Source organism: Pteropus alecto, unplaced genomic scaffold (assembly GCF_000325575.1).
Source record: "Pteropus alecto unplaced genomic scaffold, ASM32557v1 scaffold49, whole genome shotgun sequence".
Lineage (NCBI taxonomy): Eukaryota > Metazoa > Chordata > Mammalia > Chiroptera > Pteropodidae > Pteropus > Pteropus alecto.
Genome location: NW_006443131.1, coordinates 3,009,844 through 3,023,555, shown reverse-complemented (window position 1 = coordinate 3,023,555; position 13,712 = coordinate 3,009,844). Strand labels below are relative to the sequence as shown.

Genomic DNA, 13,712 nt, shown 5'->3' with positions numbered 1-13,712 from the left:
CCCGGCTTCGGGCTAAGCCAGGGACGGGGTGGTGCCCTTGGCCGCCCCTCTATCCCACGGCCAAGGTCTCCAGTGAATGTCAGCCTCTTCCAGGTGGAGCCGGGACTCGACCCCCTGTCAACCCCACTGGGAGGAAACGCGGTTGCCTTCTCAGTCCTCGTCATCCGTCTATGGGACGGTAGCACTCGGCGGGACCTGAGACCAAATTCTAGCCCGTCTCCTCATTTTGGAGAACAGGAAAATGGAGGCTCGGAGGTCAAAGGCAGGTGCCCAAGCTCTGAGGGCCAGCGAGGGCCGAGCACCAGGCGAGTTCTTCCTGTGCTGCCTCAGCTCCTTCCCCGTTTGTCTCTACTGTCCTCGTCATGCCCGAAGAGACGGTGACCCGTGACTTCCAGGAGGTGGACCGTGGCCAGCTTTCCAGAGAGGAACGCCTTGCTCACTCGCCCCTCCCCTTCCTGCTCAGTCTTCGACTCCCAAAGGTGACAACCTCGGGCGTCTTGTTGGAACTCGCCTCTCGCCAGGTACCCGACTTTCTCTCCTCGTTTCTGAAGCTCCTAGGACTGTTGAGAATCTTCTGGAAACATCACAGGGGGGCAAGGGGTGGAGAGCAGAGATAAATTAATCGCAAATTGCTGGAGACTTTATCCTCTCTTCTCTCCATGGCACTGCTTTTAATACCACTGTACGGAACACCTACAATGAGCATCTGAGCATCTTGTTTGCAGTTAGAGGATGAAATGATTCATGTTACAAATGGATTTCCCACATTTAAAACAATAAAAAAAGGTCTCGAGGTCACTTTTAAGCAGTATCTCCTAAAGCAGAGGTCCCCAGTCCCCAGGCCATGGACTGGTACCGGTCCGTGGTCTGTTAGGAACTGGGCCGCAGAGCAGGAGGTGAGTGGCAGGTGGGTGAGCAGAGCTTCATAGGAGCACTGGTCCCCGGTGCCACGAAGGTTGGGGACTCCTGTCCTAAAATGTTTACCAGATGAAGCAATTAGTGGGGGCGGAAACTCAAAACTAAAATGTTCTAAGTTATGACTGCTGGTTAAGGATCGACCAGAAATTAAGATCAGACAAATCGGTATGATGATAATGCTGCGGATGAGATACAGTTTGCTCAGGTTTAAGTTTTCATTTTACCCGATGAGCAGCCAAAATACAGGCATGTCGGCAGCCCCGGAGCTCCGCTGTCCCCTCCTGCAAGCACGGTCCGCTGTCCCCTCCTGCAAGCGCGGTCCCCTGTCCCTCCTCCAAGCACGGTCCGCTGTCCCCTCCTGCAAGCATGGTCCGCTGTCCCCTCCTGCAAGCACGGTCCCCTGTCCCTCCTCCAAGCACAGTCCGCTGTCCCCTCCTCCAAGCACGATCCCCTGTCCCTCCTCCAAGCGCGGTCCCCTGCCCCAAAAGCCTCTCGTGAGGAACCCAGAGTTCCTTTTGCCTTTTCTCGTTTCGTTCTTTGAAATTGTGTAATAAGTAGGCTCCACGTGTGTATCCGGATGAAGCCATTAACCACCCTCCTTTCCCCAAAGCACAGAGGTAGAAGCGCCCTGGCGGGGATGTGTTTAGATAGTTAGATGATTCCCATTGTCCCTGGCAGGGTCCCCTCCCAGAGTCAGGCCTCTGTCGCCCGGTCACCCCATTATTCGTCTGCAGGGTGGAGCCGGGATTTCTCAAGCTTTGATTCACCTTCACAAATGAATCTCACCTGTTCCCTCCCCTCCCTGATAGAGTCACAGGCACACACCTACTCTCAGGTGTCTGCTCCCTAGAGAGGGGAGATGCAGCACCTGGCCCGGTTACAACACGGTCCTTTGAGGAGGAGAGAGCAGATGCAGGACCAGCCGGGTGACAGTCCCGGGCCAGGCTGGGGTGCTGGAGGTGGGAGGGGGGCGGCAAAGGCGCCACCCCACATAATCCCTCGGGGCTCTTCTCACCTGTAGGAGTTGTTTACGGGTGGTGATTGATTCAAGGGGTGCTAGGAGGTCTCCCCTCCACCTCTGAAAGAATAAGCCACTCGCCCAGCCAGTCGGGTGCCTGGAATTCAGCCACTTCGGGCTGAAGGGACTCAGATCGGCCCTCCCTTCTGGATCTAGTCATCATCAGAGCCAGTTTTCTCATTGAGAAAATTTATAATACGCCTAGCTTCTTTCACAGCGTGTCGTGAAGACTGTCTGCGGAGATGCTTTATAAGATTTAATGACTAATAAAAACGCACCTGTGCCCGGCAGCGTGGGGGAGGGGGGTCAGTTCGGGCCTCTCCGAGAGGGGAGAGAAGATGACTCCTGAGTGCCAGGGAGAAAAGAAGGGGGTGCTGGAGCAAGAGGCAGAGACCACCAGAGCCGGCTCCCTATTTTGTCATCAACGTGGCCTTTGCGGAGAAGCTGCCTGGGGACTTAGTCACTACAGTGACTGAAAACAGCTGTGAAGTCGGGAAACCTGTGATCCATCCCTGGCTTTGACATTAACCCGCGTGTGACCTTGAGCACAGCGTGCCCCCTTTCCACGTCTGGATTCCCCTCTACGAAATGGGGATAATGTGGCCAACAAGGAAGCCGAGTGTCAGGGTTTTGAAAAGTCGAATGTGTTCGATGCAGATGAGTGGCAGGCGTCTGAGATATTTATGTCCTAGAGGACACGGCCCTTTCAAGGCCAGCCAGGTTTAGGCCTCTATCCCGGCCACCCCTGGAGTGTCCTCTGAGATGACAGCTGTGTCATAAACCAAGTTTTATCACTAATTAGCAAACTAGGCAGGAGTCGTTTACTGATAAAGTAAGAGGCCAATGAGCAAATGGGAAAAACAAGGACTCAGGCGTATCCCAGAGAAGCGTGTGGGTGCCGGAGACACGAGAGGACAGTGCCGTCCACGCCGTCACGCGCGCCACCTTATTCCGATGCCTTCTACCGGCCAGGCGTGCGAGCTGCGGCCACGCCAAATCCGGACAGTTTGCATCAGAGTGGACGTACTGGCGTGGAGCGTGGGGACGAGGGGTGCCGGCGGCGGCGAGTCCATCCTGAAGATGGGGTGCAGAACCCAGAATCTGGGACCCAGAATGGTACATATGAAAGTGACAGGCCTTGGAGGAGGTGGAGGACGAGGCCCGGCCTGGAGGGGGGATTAAGGCAAGAGTTCAGTTTTAAGTGAGGCTGACCTTGAAAAACGAGCTACATCCATCCGGTCTCCATAGGACAGAAAGCTCGGGAAGGAGGGTTAGTCACGGTCCCACCCAGTGATAGTCACTTGTCCACCGAGGAGACGCTACCTGCTGTGACATGGTGGAAACAAGCTGTGGGCCGAGGCCCCACCCAGCTCCGCCCCGAGGAGCTGCTGGTTGTTCGGCAGGTCATTTAACTTTTTTAAACTGGAAAATCAGATGCAAACTGCCCAACGGAACCGCCATGATGATTAAATAAGGCGGGGGTTTGAAATGCCTAGAAACAGACTTCTCAGTATTTCTACCGTTTCTCAGGCTTTGCTTGACGGTGACAGAAATGCTCACATTGGCCTTGAGTCGGCCAGGATCCTGAGGTTCGGAGCAGTGGCCTAAAGGTGACCGGCCTGCCTGCGCCGTCCTGCCTTTCCCCACCCCGGGGGAGGGACCCCGGCTCCTTCCCCTCCATCTCACGAGGGCCTTGAGCGCAGTCGCCAGATTCAGTGAATGAAAATAACAACCTGCCCCGTCAGGGCCGAACCTCAGAGAAGCGACAAGTCATTCTGTAGCCTGCCTCATGCAGTATTGGGGGCATAATGATCGCAAAATAACTTCTGTATCTCGTCGGGCAGCCCCGCCCCGAGGGCCGAATTCTGTCCCCGCATCTTTGACCGGCACTCATACCCGGCAGTGTCTGACTTCAGGTGGGCCGGTGGGGGACACGACCCCGCGCTGGTTAAGCTCGGGGACACTGTCTACGTCCACTGGCGGAGAAGCGCTTAGAATCCGATGTGAAAGGCGGGACACTTGTAAGCTGCGTGTAGCGGGGACGGGGCTGGGGACCGAGGACCTGCAGCCAGGCTCTCGCCGTCTCTCTCTGCCACGTTCAGAGGACCGGGGTCTTCGAGGCCTCTCAATCCGAGTTCAAACCCCGTCTCTGCTGTTCGCTGCCTATGCGATCTTTCCCAGCCTCGTCTTTCCCACCTGCAAAATGGTCCCAACGGCACGTACCTCCCGGGGGGGCCGTAAAGACCAACAGAACGCTCGGCGCTGGGGCGAGCTCGGCGCCGGGCACCAGGGAGCATCGAGCACGGTGGCAAAGGCGACGTCTGTGTTTTTGTGAGAAGCGCCGCGAGCCCACGGTCCCCCCTCTTTCTCCTCCATCCTCAACGCTCCCCAGGAATCCTCAGGTGCGTTCTACTGTCACGAGGTCGTGAGTCCTCGAGTTTGAGCGAAGACCTTGGGCGGGCGAGGTCAGCTCAGGCAGACGGGAATGCTGGAATTTGCGGTGGGCGTTTTCCATCAAAACAGGCCGGCAAAGCCAGTCCTGGAGGAGAGGTGGGCGAGGGCTTCCCGGCGAGGTGGCGAGCGGGGCCACGCCAAGTGCCCGCGGCAGGTTGGGGGCCCTTATCAGGGAGCCAGCGGCGTCCGGCCACGCAGCTCGCTCAGCCTCCTCTCCTGGGGTCCAGCTTGCACCTCCGGTAAGGGGGGTGCATTTGTCTTCCTGGGGTCCGCGGGGCCCTCCTTCCTCTTTGAACTGTCTCGGCCACTAGGCCAAGCGCCTCTCCTTTCTCGGGTAATCAGAGGAGTGACAATTAAAGAAACGCCACGCTCATTGTCACCTAGGGACTCCAATCTCTGTTCCACACACTGCTAGGTGTGACTCATCTCCTGATTCTGGCTTCGGCCGCCTGGCGAGAGGATCTTGCTCATAGAGAGGAGAGACTTAGAGCCGTGGCTTTCTGTAGCGATGCTGAGCTTCCTCCAAAGCGCGCTCAGGCCCTATCGGCACGACCCGCGAGCTTTTCCGCTACGCTCTTAGGTTTACAGAAACAAGTGTGGTGTATATTGTATTTTGTACCCTACAGCTCCCATGTCTCGCTACCTCGATTGCCACCTGAGACCTTTGCTTCCCGTTTATAATCACAAATTTAGAAAATGAGGAAAGCTGCCTACAGGGAAAACTAGAGACACACGTCCCAGCTGGGAAGGCGTCAAGGAACTTCCAGATCAGCATCCTCCAAATAAGCGCACGGGGTCCAGAGAACGGGGGGCCCCAGCGGCGTGCCTGGCCGGTGTTTGGCCAGTGCCCTTTCCTCTGAGCCAGGCTGCCTCTTGGGAAAACATCTTCCTGTGATAGTCTCTTACCTCCAGAAATCTATTTGCCTTCAACTCCCCAGCCCTCCATGGAGGGCTAAGACCACTATCCCATGGCCAAGTTAAATGACTCGGTGAGCGTTCCATGGTGAGTCAAAGGCGGAGCCGGGATTAGAACCCAGGCCTCGGAGTTCCTGGAACGGGCTCCCTCCAGCCCCACCACTCACACAGACACTTCCTTCTAAGGCAGGGCCCTCCCTGCCGTCTTCCTCGTGCCGGTCCATCCCCGTCCACACTCGCCGTCTGCACTACCCAAGGCAGCCAGCGGGCACCGCAGACCCCTCAGCTGGGGTCTCGCGTCTCGATCTTGTAAAATGTCTGGGCTAGCTCGGAATCGTCAGCTCAGCACCCCTCTCCTATTTCCTGGTAAGACTCAGAAATCAGCCGTGTATTCGGTTCAGTCGGGAGTCCGGGGAGGATGAAGGCAGACGGGAAATCAGAACGACACAGAAGGACGGAGGGCAGAGAGCGAGCTCCCGGCGGACGCGTGCGAATCCGCCCGCTCGCCCAGCCGAGCCCGTCGATCCCCTGTCGCCGTCTCGGCTGGTGGAGCGAGCGTTCTTCGGGCATAAGAAGGGAGAAAAGATGGCTTCCTCCCTTCTCATGGCGTCCCCTGCCCGGTCTCTTCCAGGCTCACCTGTCCCCGCTGCAATGTCTTCACAGCAGCAGGTGAAGCAGCCCTGTCAGCCACCGCCTGTCCAATGTCAAGAGACTTGTGCACCCCAAACCAAGGAGCCATGCGCTCCCCAGGCTAAGAAGCAATGCCCACCCAAGGGCACAGCCATCCCTGCCCAGCAGAAGTGCCCCCCGGCCCAACAAGCCTCCAAGAGCCAACAGAAGTAAGGCTCGGCTGGAGCATCGCCTGCTCACCTCCGGCCTGCCAGATGGAGCCTTCCTTCCCACTGCTGTGTCTCCCAGCTCCAGGCTGCTCCTCCTCTCCCAGCCCCTCCTACCGGAGTCCGGGGAAGCTTTGCCCCCCGGTCTTCTTCTACGCGCCACCCTGACGCCCACCCAGGGGCCCCTGAGTTGGTCTCAGCCTCTCCAACCTCCAGCTCCACCATGGCTACAGCACCTGCTTGTCCCAAGGCGAGGAGTGAGTCAGGGCTTCTTCTGGGGTTCCGCCCTGACCAGTGGGGTCACCAGAGGTCCCGCACAGCTTCTGCCTCCTTCCCTTCCCCAGCTCCCCGTCCCTCTGCTTCTCGTCTGTTTCCTCCCCTAATAAATCTGCGCCTCACGCCATCGTCTGTGTCCCGGCTCCTGGCTCCCGTCTGTGACCCACTCATCATTGGGGGAAGTGCGCGTGCGAGCGCACACGTGCCGGGAAGGGGGACACTCTTGCCAGCTGATCCTGTCTAGGGAAGGACAAAGGCAGCGACGTTCAGCATCCAACTCCAGAGGCGCCGGCCCGCCTGGAAGCTGTCACTCTGAAGAAGCAGACAAAACGAACTTCAGTGACGTCGGCGTAGCACGCTCACTCCGCATGTGCCGGGGAAGCGTTCGCGTACGCGTTTACCACCCGTCCGCTTACTCGCCCCCGCGACTGCTCGCTCACCACCTCACCCTCAGCGAGCCCTGGCTCGTGCTTAGTTTCCACTCCGCCCGCCTGGCTGTCCAGAGCTGGCCCGAGACGGCCTGCCCGAGTCTCGGCCGACTCCTCAGAGGTCACGGTCATTTTCCTACACGGGGAAGGTCATTCCTGGGGTCGCCGCGTATGGCGTGTGTGCGGTTTTACCGCTGGCTCTGTCAGTTAGCACAACTTTATACGGCTTGTGAAAGAACTCTGTTTCTGCTGCTGGCCTCCCAACACTGGCCGAGACTGGCTGCCCATCAAAGAAAGAAGCAGCGAACCTTCCAGACGGGAGACGTGAGTGGTGGGAGGAAGGAGAGATACTATGGGGGAGGGAGCGGGTTCTCGCCCCTCGAGCTCTACTTTTCTCTTGGATTTGCTCCCCGAATTCTCGCTGGGCGACGGGATAATGAACCGTGTGCTCGTTTCACACCCTGGCCTGCAAAGGACTCTCTGGCCACCTTCTCTGTTTCCCCTTAAAGTCGCCCTCCTGGCCGATAGTCCATCCAAGTAGTAATTACTTAAAACGTAGTGGGCGCAGGTGCAACTGGCAATGTCAAAGTGTCCTAGGGCCCCAAAGGGAATGCTTCTCTCTAGAGCAACTCTGACAGCCCCTCCGAGGCCCCGTCCTCTGCCCCGAAGCTCAAGGCAAAGTGCCCCGACCTTGGCACCCGCATGGGAGCTGGTGTGACACTCGGTTACCTTCAGGAAGGAGCAGGGTCCTGCCATCGCAATGTGAGATGGCGTTTGTCACTCAGATCCCAAGCCTTCATTTTCTCATGTGCGAAAAGCTTGGGTGGTTTAATAAGCATTATTTGCAGAATTTCCGTGAAGCTCGGCGATAGTGTCTATAAATTGGCTGGATATAGTATATGCTCAATAAGTGATTGATCTTATTACCACTTATGGCTGGGGAAGTAATTGCCAAAGCACTGGCCCGAGGACCCGCCTAGAGGGTGGCCACATGGAAGCCTGTCACTGGCCCCAGAATCTGTGCCGACGTGTGACTGTGGTCTCTTTCGCAGCCTGGGGACACCATGGACTGGGAAAGGAGACACGTGGGTCCCAGTTCTGGCTCTGTGCTAAATAGATCTGTGACCTTGCGCAAGTCCCCGTGCCTCAATCTTTTGTCCATAAAATGAGAAGTTGAGTCGAATGTCTTCTCCCTGCCCTAAAATTAGGTTTGCATTCTCTTGGGCTTTTGCGTTTTTGTGGGTCCCACGCTGCCCCTGTGAGACTGATAAGCAGAAAACGTGTTGGGGGTGTGAGCAAAACCCAGAAAATGAAAGGATGAATAAACAAATGAAGGAAGGAATTAAAAAGGGTCGGAATCCATGAACGATTTCAGATTGCAGTAACCAGAAAATCTACAAAGAAGCGACAACTGTGTATTTTAGGTAATTTTGAAAAATAAAGATTTCTTTTGAATGAGAGGGGTAGGGAGCAAAAAGCTATAATTTTTAATATTTTGGGACTCCCAAGGTTGTAATTTGGCACTTTCAGAAGCATCCGAGAAATAGGAAGCATGGGCCTTTCTTTAATCCATGAAAGGATATCAAAATATGTCCCCCCAAAATATACCTCTTTGACATAAAAGGTATTTTTAGCTGGAGGCAATTAAGAAACAATAAACACAAAAGAACTCCTCGCCTTTTCTGCAGGAGGCAGGGTAGAAATTCTCCTTTAGTTGGAGACAGACTTACCAGCCCAGAAATGGCACCAGAGGCATCTGCAAGCAAACCTTCCCCCATTACGTCCCAGCCATGCGGCCCCTTCTCACAAACGCATTGTCCTTTGTTGAAGATGCTACACTAGCCACAGGGCTGGGCCATCGCTCTGAGTTTCTCTTTGTTGTTGAGTATCTGTCTTTTTTCTTTTTAAGGGTTCCAGCTAAAATCTTAAGATGGCAAGACATAAAGTTTTGTCTCCCCTACACCACCAAAAAGTCTCCACACCATTCTCATAATGGTGTCCAGGCAGGTGACACAGGACCACCTCCTGGCTCCAGGCCACTGGCTCCAGGACCTGCACAGCCTGAGCCTGTCCTTTGATGATTCCTTGGAGGGAAGGTGGGGTTCAAGGGCGCGTGGAAGAGCTTAGCCTTCCTTGGATGGGACTTAATTTCTTCCCAAGTCTCCCAATATCCTCAGGCCAAACTCCTTGTTGCATTAACATTGATATGTGCACAGACACCTTAGCATCCACCTGCACCACCTCCCGCCACCTGCATCATCTTCCAGCTGGAGGGAGTCATCATGGCACTGGAGCCCTCTGTCTAGATTCAGGGACTTGAAGTTGAGATATTCTGTTAGGGTTAGGACAGCAATTGTCAAGCCTGATAATATCTGAGGACTTTTTAAATATCAACAGATATGAATATTTTTTAAAATGGTGTCCATTTTGGTCAAGGTAGAAAAGTCATTGAGTTTAGAATCTAGTGTCTCCTAATATGTTTGATCATAAAAACCCCCTAACGAACGCTGTAGAAACGTCTCGTAGCTATTTCTCTTTCCTCGGGGTGGAGAGATTGCAGCTGTATTGTTAATAAGCACCCCAAGATGAGGACACTAAAGCGAGGTTAGGTGACTTGCCCGAGGTCCCCCAAATGACAAGGGCATAACAAAATCTTGAACTCCCAGCCCGACACTAAGCCGAGGTTCCTTCTTTTCTGCCTGCCTCAAGCAAAAAAGCCAGACTCACGTGTCTGTGGGTCCCACAGGGACTGGGGAGAGGGCAGAGGGACAGCAGGGGTGCGCTCCAGTCTTCGGGACGCAGTGTCTGGGGACAGAATCTGATGTCTCGGGTACCGGTCTAATTCTGCTGCTACACAGTCCGTGAAGCCCGGGTGTCCCTTCCCGACCCCATTCGTCCCTTCCACCTACAGGACACAGGGCTGGGCGGAGGCTCTCGGCGCCAGCACCCCGCCGCCTCCGCACCCAGGCCCGCGCGCGGCCTTTGCTTCCCCGCCTGCTGCACCAGCGTGTTCTGGAGGCTTCCACACGCCCGGGCTCTGTGTCGCTTTCTCTCCGACGGGACCCCGCGTGTCACAGAGACTATTTTCTGTCACCATCATGACCTGTAACAAGCGGCCAGCGCCTCGCGTGATCGGGGGAGGGTGACGACGCTACCGTCTGGAGATTGCTTGTTTCTAGATGTTGGCGCGTTTCAGATACGGGCTCGCAGGGCGAGGCGATTGGAATCTGCTCTGTGCGACATGCTCTGCGTGCTCTGGGCCTCAGTGGAGTCGAGGGGGCAGCGACCTGAGTCCGGAGGGGCCCGATCTCGGGTTAGGCTCCGGGTCAGGGTTCTCTGCTCCATAAGTGGCAATGAAGCAGAGGCACACTCGGAGCTCATGGAAGGTCCCACAGCTGGTCCAAAGGGAGCCGGGCTGTGACTTGGGAAGGGCAGCTGCCTCCGGTGTCCTGTGAAAGGCCGAGGTCCTGGGGGATGCACTTACCATCAGAAGCCACTGCGTCCCCCGTTTATGTGGCCAGTTTGTGGGGCCCGATTCGCCAGCCAGCTCAACCCTGACGGAGAAACCGAGCTTCTCTGGCGGGGAGGATGGACTTAACACCACCCACCGAGCGAGCTTCAGGCAAATGAACAGGGAGAATGATGTCAAGGGTCAACGGAAGGTTCCAGAGTCAGGAGCCAGAGCAGCGTTCGGGGTAAGGAAGGAGACAGGTCGAGGCAGGCAGGATGCCCGGCCAGGGACTTTTTAAATATCAACAGATATGAATATTTTTTGAAAGAGACCAGGTGGTGTCAATTTTGGTCAAGGTAGAAAAGTCATTGAGTTTAGAATCTAGTGTCTCCTAATATGTTTGATCATAAAAACCCCCTAACGAACGCTGTAGAAACGTCTCGTAGCTATTTCTCTTTCCTCGGGGTGGAGAGATTGCAGCTGTATTGTTAATAAGCACCCCAAGATGAGGACACTAAAGCGAGGTTAGGTGACTTGCCCGAGGACACCAAGGACCTTCCCTGTCCCCCTGTCCCCCGGTCCCCCGCCTTGGCCGGGTGTCCTGCCTGCCTCGACCCGTCTCCTTCCTTGCTCCAAACGCTGCTCTGGCTCCTGACTCTGGAACCTTCTGTTGACCCTTGACATCATTCTCCCTGCTGGGAAACAGCGGGGATGGCGCAGAGTCAGGAGCCAGAGCAGCGTTCGGGGTAAGGAAGGAGACAGGTCGAGGCAGGCAGGATGCCCGGCCAGGGCGGGGGACCGGGGGACAGGGGGACAGGGAAGGTCCTTTGTGTCCAGGACCGAGGCCCAGGGAGCGCACGGAGCACCGCAGCTTCAGAGCTGGTTCCGATCCCCCCAGGGCCTGGGACAAGAGAAGCAGGAAGCAGGTCCCTAAGGTGCAGAGACAGGTTCCGCCTGGAGGTCACGGGGTCCTGGGCGGGGGCTCCTGGGTGAGGAGGGGACAGAGTGAAGCGGGAGGCTGGGAGCTCCCCGTGGCCCAGAGGGAGGCGGGCGTCAAGCGGAGGACAGCGCAGCGGGGCTGCGGGGAGACAGCGGGGGCGGCGTCTGTCCCCTGCCGAGCGCTTCTCTCCTCAGCCCATCCCTAAAGACGAGGGCCGGGCGGGCCGCTCTGAGCCGCTCGTCAGTTTACTCCTTCGGTCATTCGGTCATTCCGCAATCGCCAGCTCACTGGGCAGCTCCTGCCCCGCAGGCACGGTGTGAGGGTGGTTGTGGGCCGGTGGCTATGGGGACACGGTGGGAGGCTGACCCGGGACTCAAGGTCACCAGAGATGACTCAGCTGTGCAGCCAGCAGGTGCTGTGTGTCTGAGGTCAGGAGGAGGCACAATCCACACACCTGTGTTTTCAGGGTGATTTGGATTTTCCAAAGCCCACGTCTAGTAAGCGATGATGGTGTTTTGAAGGCAGCTCTGCACCAGTGACTCTGGTGTCATGTTACGTTGACCAGAGGACATTGCTGGTGTGAGGACTCGGGGAAGCCCTGTTCTTAGGTCCCAGGAGAGAGAAGTTCATGGCAGGTGGAATCTTCGGGACCTGACCACCGGGGAAGGACGGCACACCTGGGCAGGTGTTCAGAGAACGCTCGCCTTCTGCCATCCTCAGTGTCATTCCTGGTCCGGTACCCAGGCTCTGTCATTGTGCCACCCGGGGACCTTCTCCAGAGTGAAAGCAACGCTCGTTCAAAACACACGTGTTAGCAGGGTCTTCTCTCGGACCCCGACCCACTGAGCAATGAGACCCTGAATGCACGCCTTGTCCACCGACGCTAATTCACGTTTTAGCAGAGCTGGAAACACCTTCTGCTTATCCCCAGAGCCACTTTAAACACGAAGCAGACTTATTGCCATTAAGAAGATTCATCTCAGCGAAGTGTAAGGGCTCACCCAAAAGGCGAGCCTTGTTGTGCCTTTTCACAGCGGCGCACACACCCAGCCGCCCCTGCGCTGTGAGTGGACTCAGCTCCGAGCCAGGAGGCCTGGGCTCCCCCTTTCCGCCTCCGACCATGTCGCCGCCTGGCCTTAAGTTCCTCTGTGGCATCAGGAGCAGCGGCGGTTCCGACGAAGGAGAGCACAGGCCTCGTGTGTAGGATCAATCAGTCTTCTCTCGGGTTCGTCGCTTGCCCTGGGTGAGGTGTTTCACCCCTCAGCCTCCAGCTTCCAGGTCTTCGCTCGGCGAGTGTGGACTGAGGCCCTCTGACACCCATGACCTTGGTGGCTCTGAGCGAGACTGTGTCTCTCACCCCAGGGAGGCCCCGATCTGACGAGGGGAGGAGGTCGTCATCCTTGGAGAGCCCCCCGGAGTGGGACCAAATATTAATATTTGCTGAATGCGGGAGGAAACGTCGCCATGGGTACAGCGTTGCTTTGATCAAGCACGACTCTGACGCCCAGAACTTACAGAGCCAGAGGCAGGGGACGCACGCGGCAGCCAGCAAGAGCTCCAGGGGTTGGGGCTGGAGATGGAAGTGGTCACGAGGTGGGGGGAGGGTCCTCACGGAGGCCGTGGGCGAGGGCCGGGGACAAGGCTTCCGGGGGTCAGGTGAGGGGTGGCGTAAGCTGGTCAGGAAGGAGGAGAGACCCGCAGCCGGAAGGCTGGGTGGGGCGGAGGGAAGGTTCTCCCAGGAAATAAATTAGCCTTTACAACCTCTTCAGAAGGAGCGGGGCGAAGGTGTGGCCGGTGAAAGCTTAGCAGGTTGGCCCAGATCAGCCACCACCACTGCGGGGTGGGGTTGGGGTGATGACTGAGTGACTCTGAATGTGTGGGGTTCGATGGAGCCCGGAGAAAGACGAAGGGGTCTCAGACAAATGGGTCTCAGACGCCCAGACGCGGACCCTACACTCAGCCAGCCGCGCGAGCTCCGGCACCTGCCTTCACGAGGCAGACAGCTGGCGTGCACCCCAGCTCCGCCGCACCCCGTTCCCTTCCCCACCTGCCCATGTGCCCAAACGTGTTCTGTCCCTTGAGAGTGAGGGAAAGGAGAGCAAGCAGGTAGCAAGGCCGCACAATGACTGAGACCCCCCGCTCTGGGGTCAGTGCGTCAAATTCCCCAGGGAGCCCGCAGCTCTCCCCCGCCCCCCAGCCGCCAACACGAGCCCCACACTTGGGTCTAAGCGGGATGCTGGCAGTGGGAACGAGGCCCAGGTGACATCACCGTTGGGCAGCCAGTGCCAAAAAAATATCGAGTGGGTGGTTTTCATCACAAAAGCTGAGCCAACTGGTAATTGAGGAGTGGGGTGAATCACCTCTGACAGGTGGAGAATGCAAACAGAGGGCCTGGGCGGGCCTATTTCCTTGGGGCAGGGCTCAGAGTCCTTTAAAAAGCCGGCTGGCCGTTGGCTTTGCACCAGCCCAGCGCGAC

General features: G+C 57.0%; 1 protein-coding gene across 1 annotated transcript; it reads left to right on the top strand.

The window, feature by feature from the left end:
* Window positions 1-362: 362 nt before the first annotated feature.
* SPRR4 (small proline rich protein 4) lies at window positions 363-6,148 on the top strand. Its single transcript, XM_015598306.1, has 2 exons — window positions 363-521; window positions 5,969-6,148. Exons 1-2 carry the CDS (start codon window positions 363-365, stop codon window positions 6,146-6,148), a joined length of 339 nt encoding a protein of 112 aa, XP_015453792.1.
* Window positions 6,149-13,712: the final 7,564 nt, after the last annotated feature.

What these genes read in the sequence shown, in the direction of transcription:
- SPRR4 (XM_015598306.1), top strand. Translation starts at nt 363, where the DNA reads ATGCCCGAAGAGACGGTGACCCGTGACTTCCAGGAGGTGGACCGTGGC. An exon ending in TGGAACTCGCCTCTCGCCAG is followed by an intron (nt 522 to 5,968) that starts GTACCCGACTTT and finishes ATGTCTTCACAG; the next exon opens with CAGCAGGTGAAGCAGCCCTG.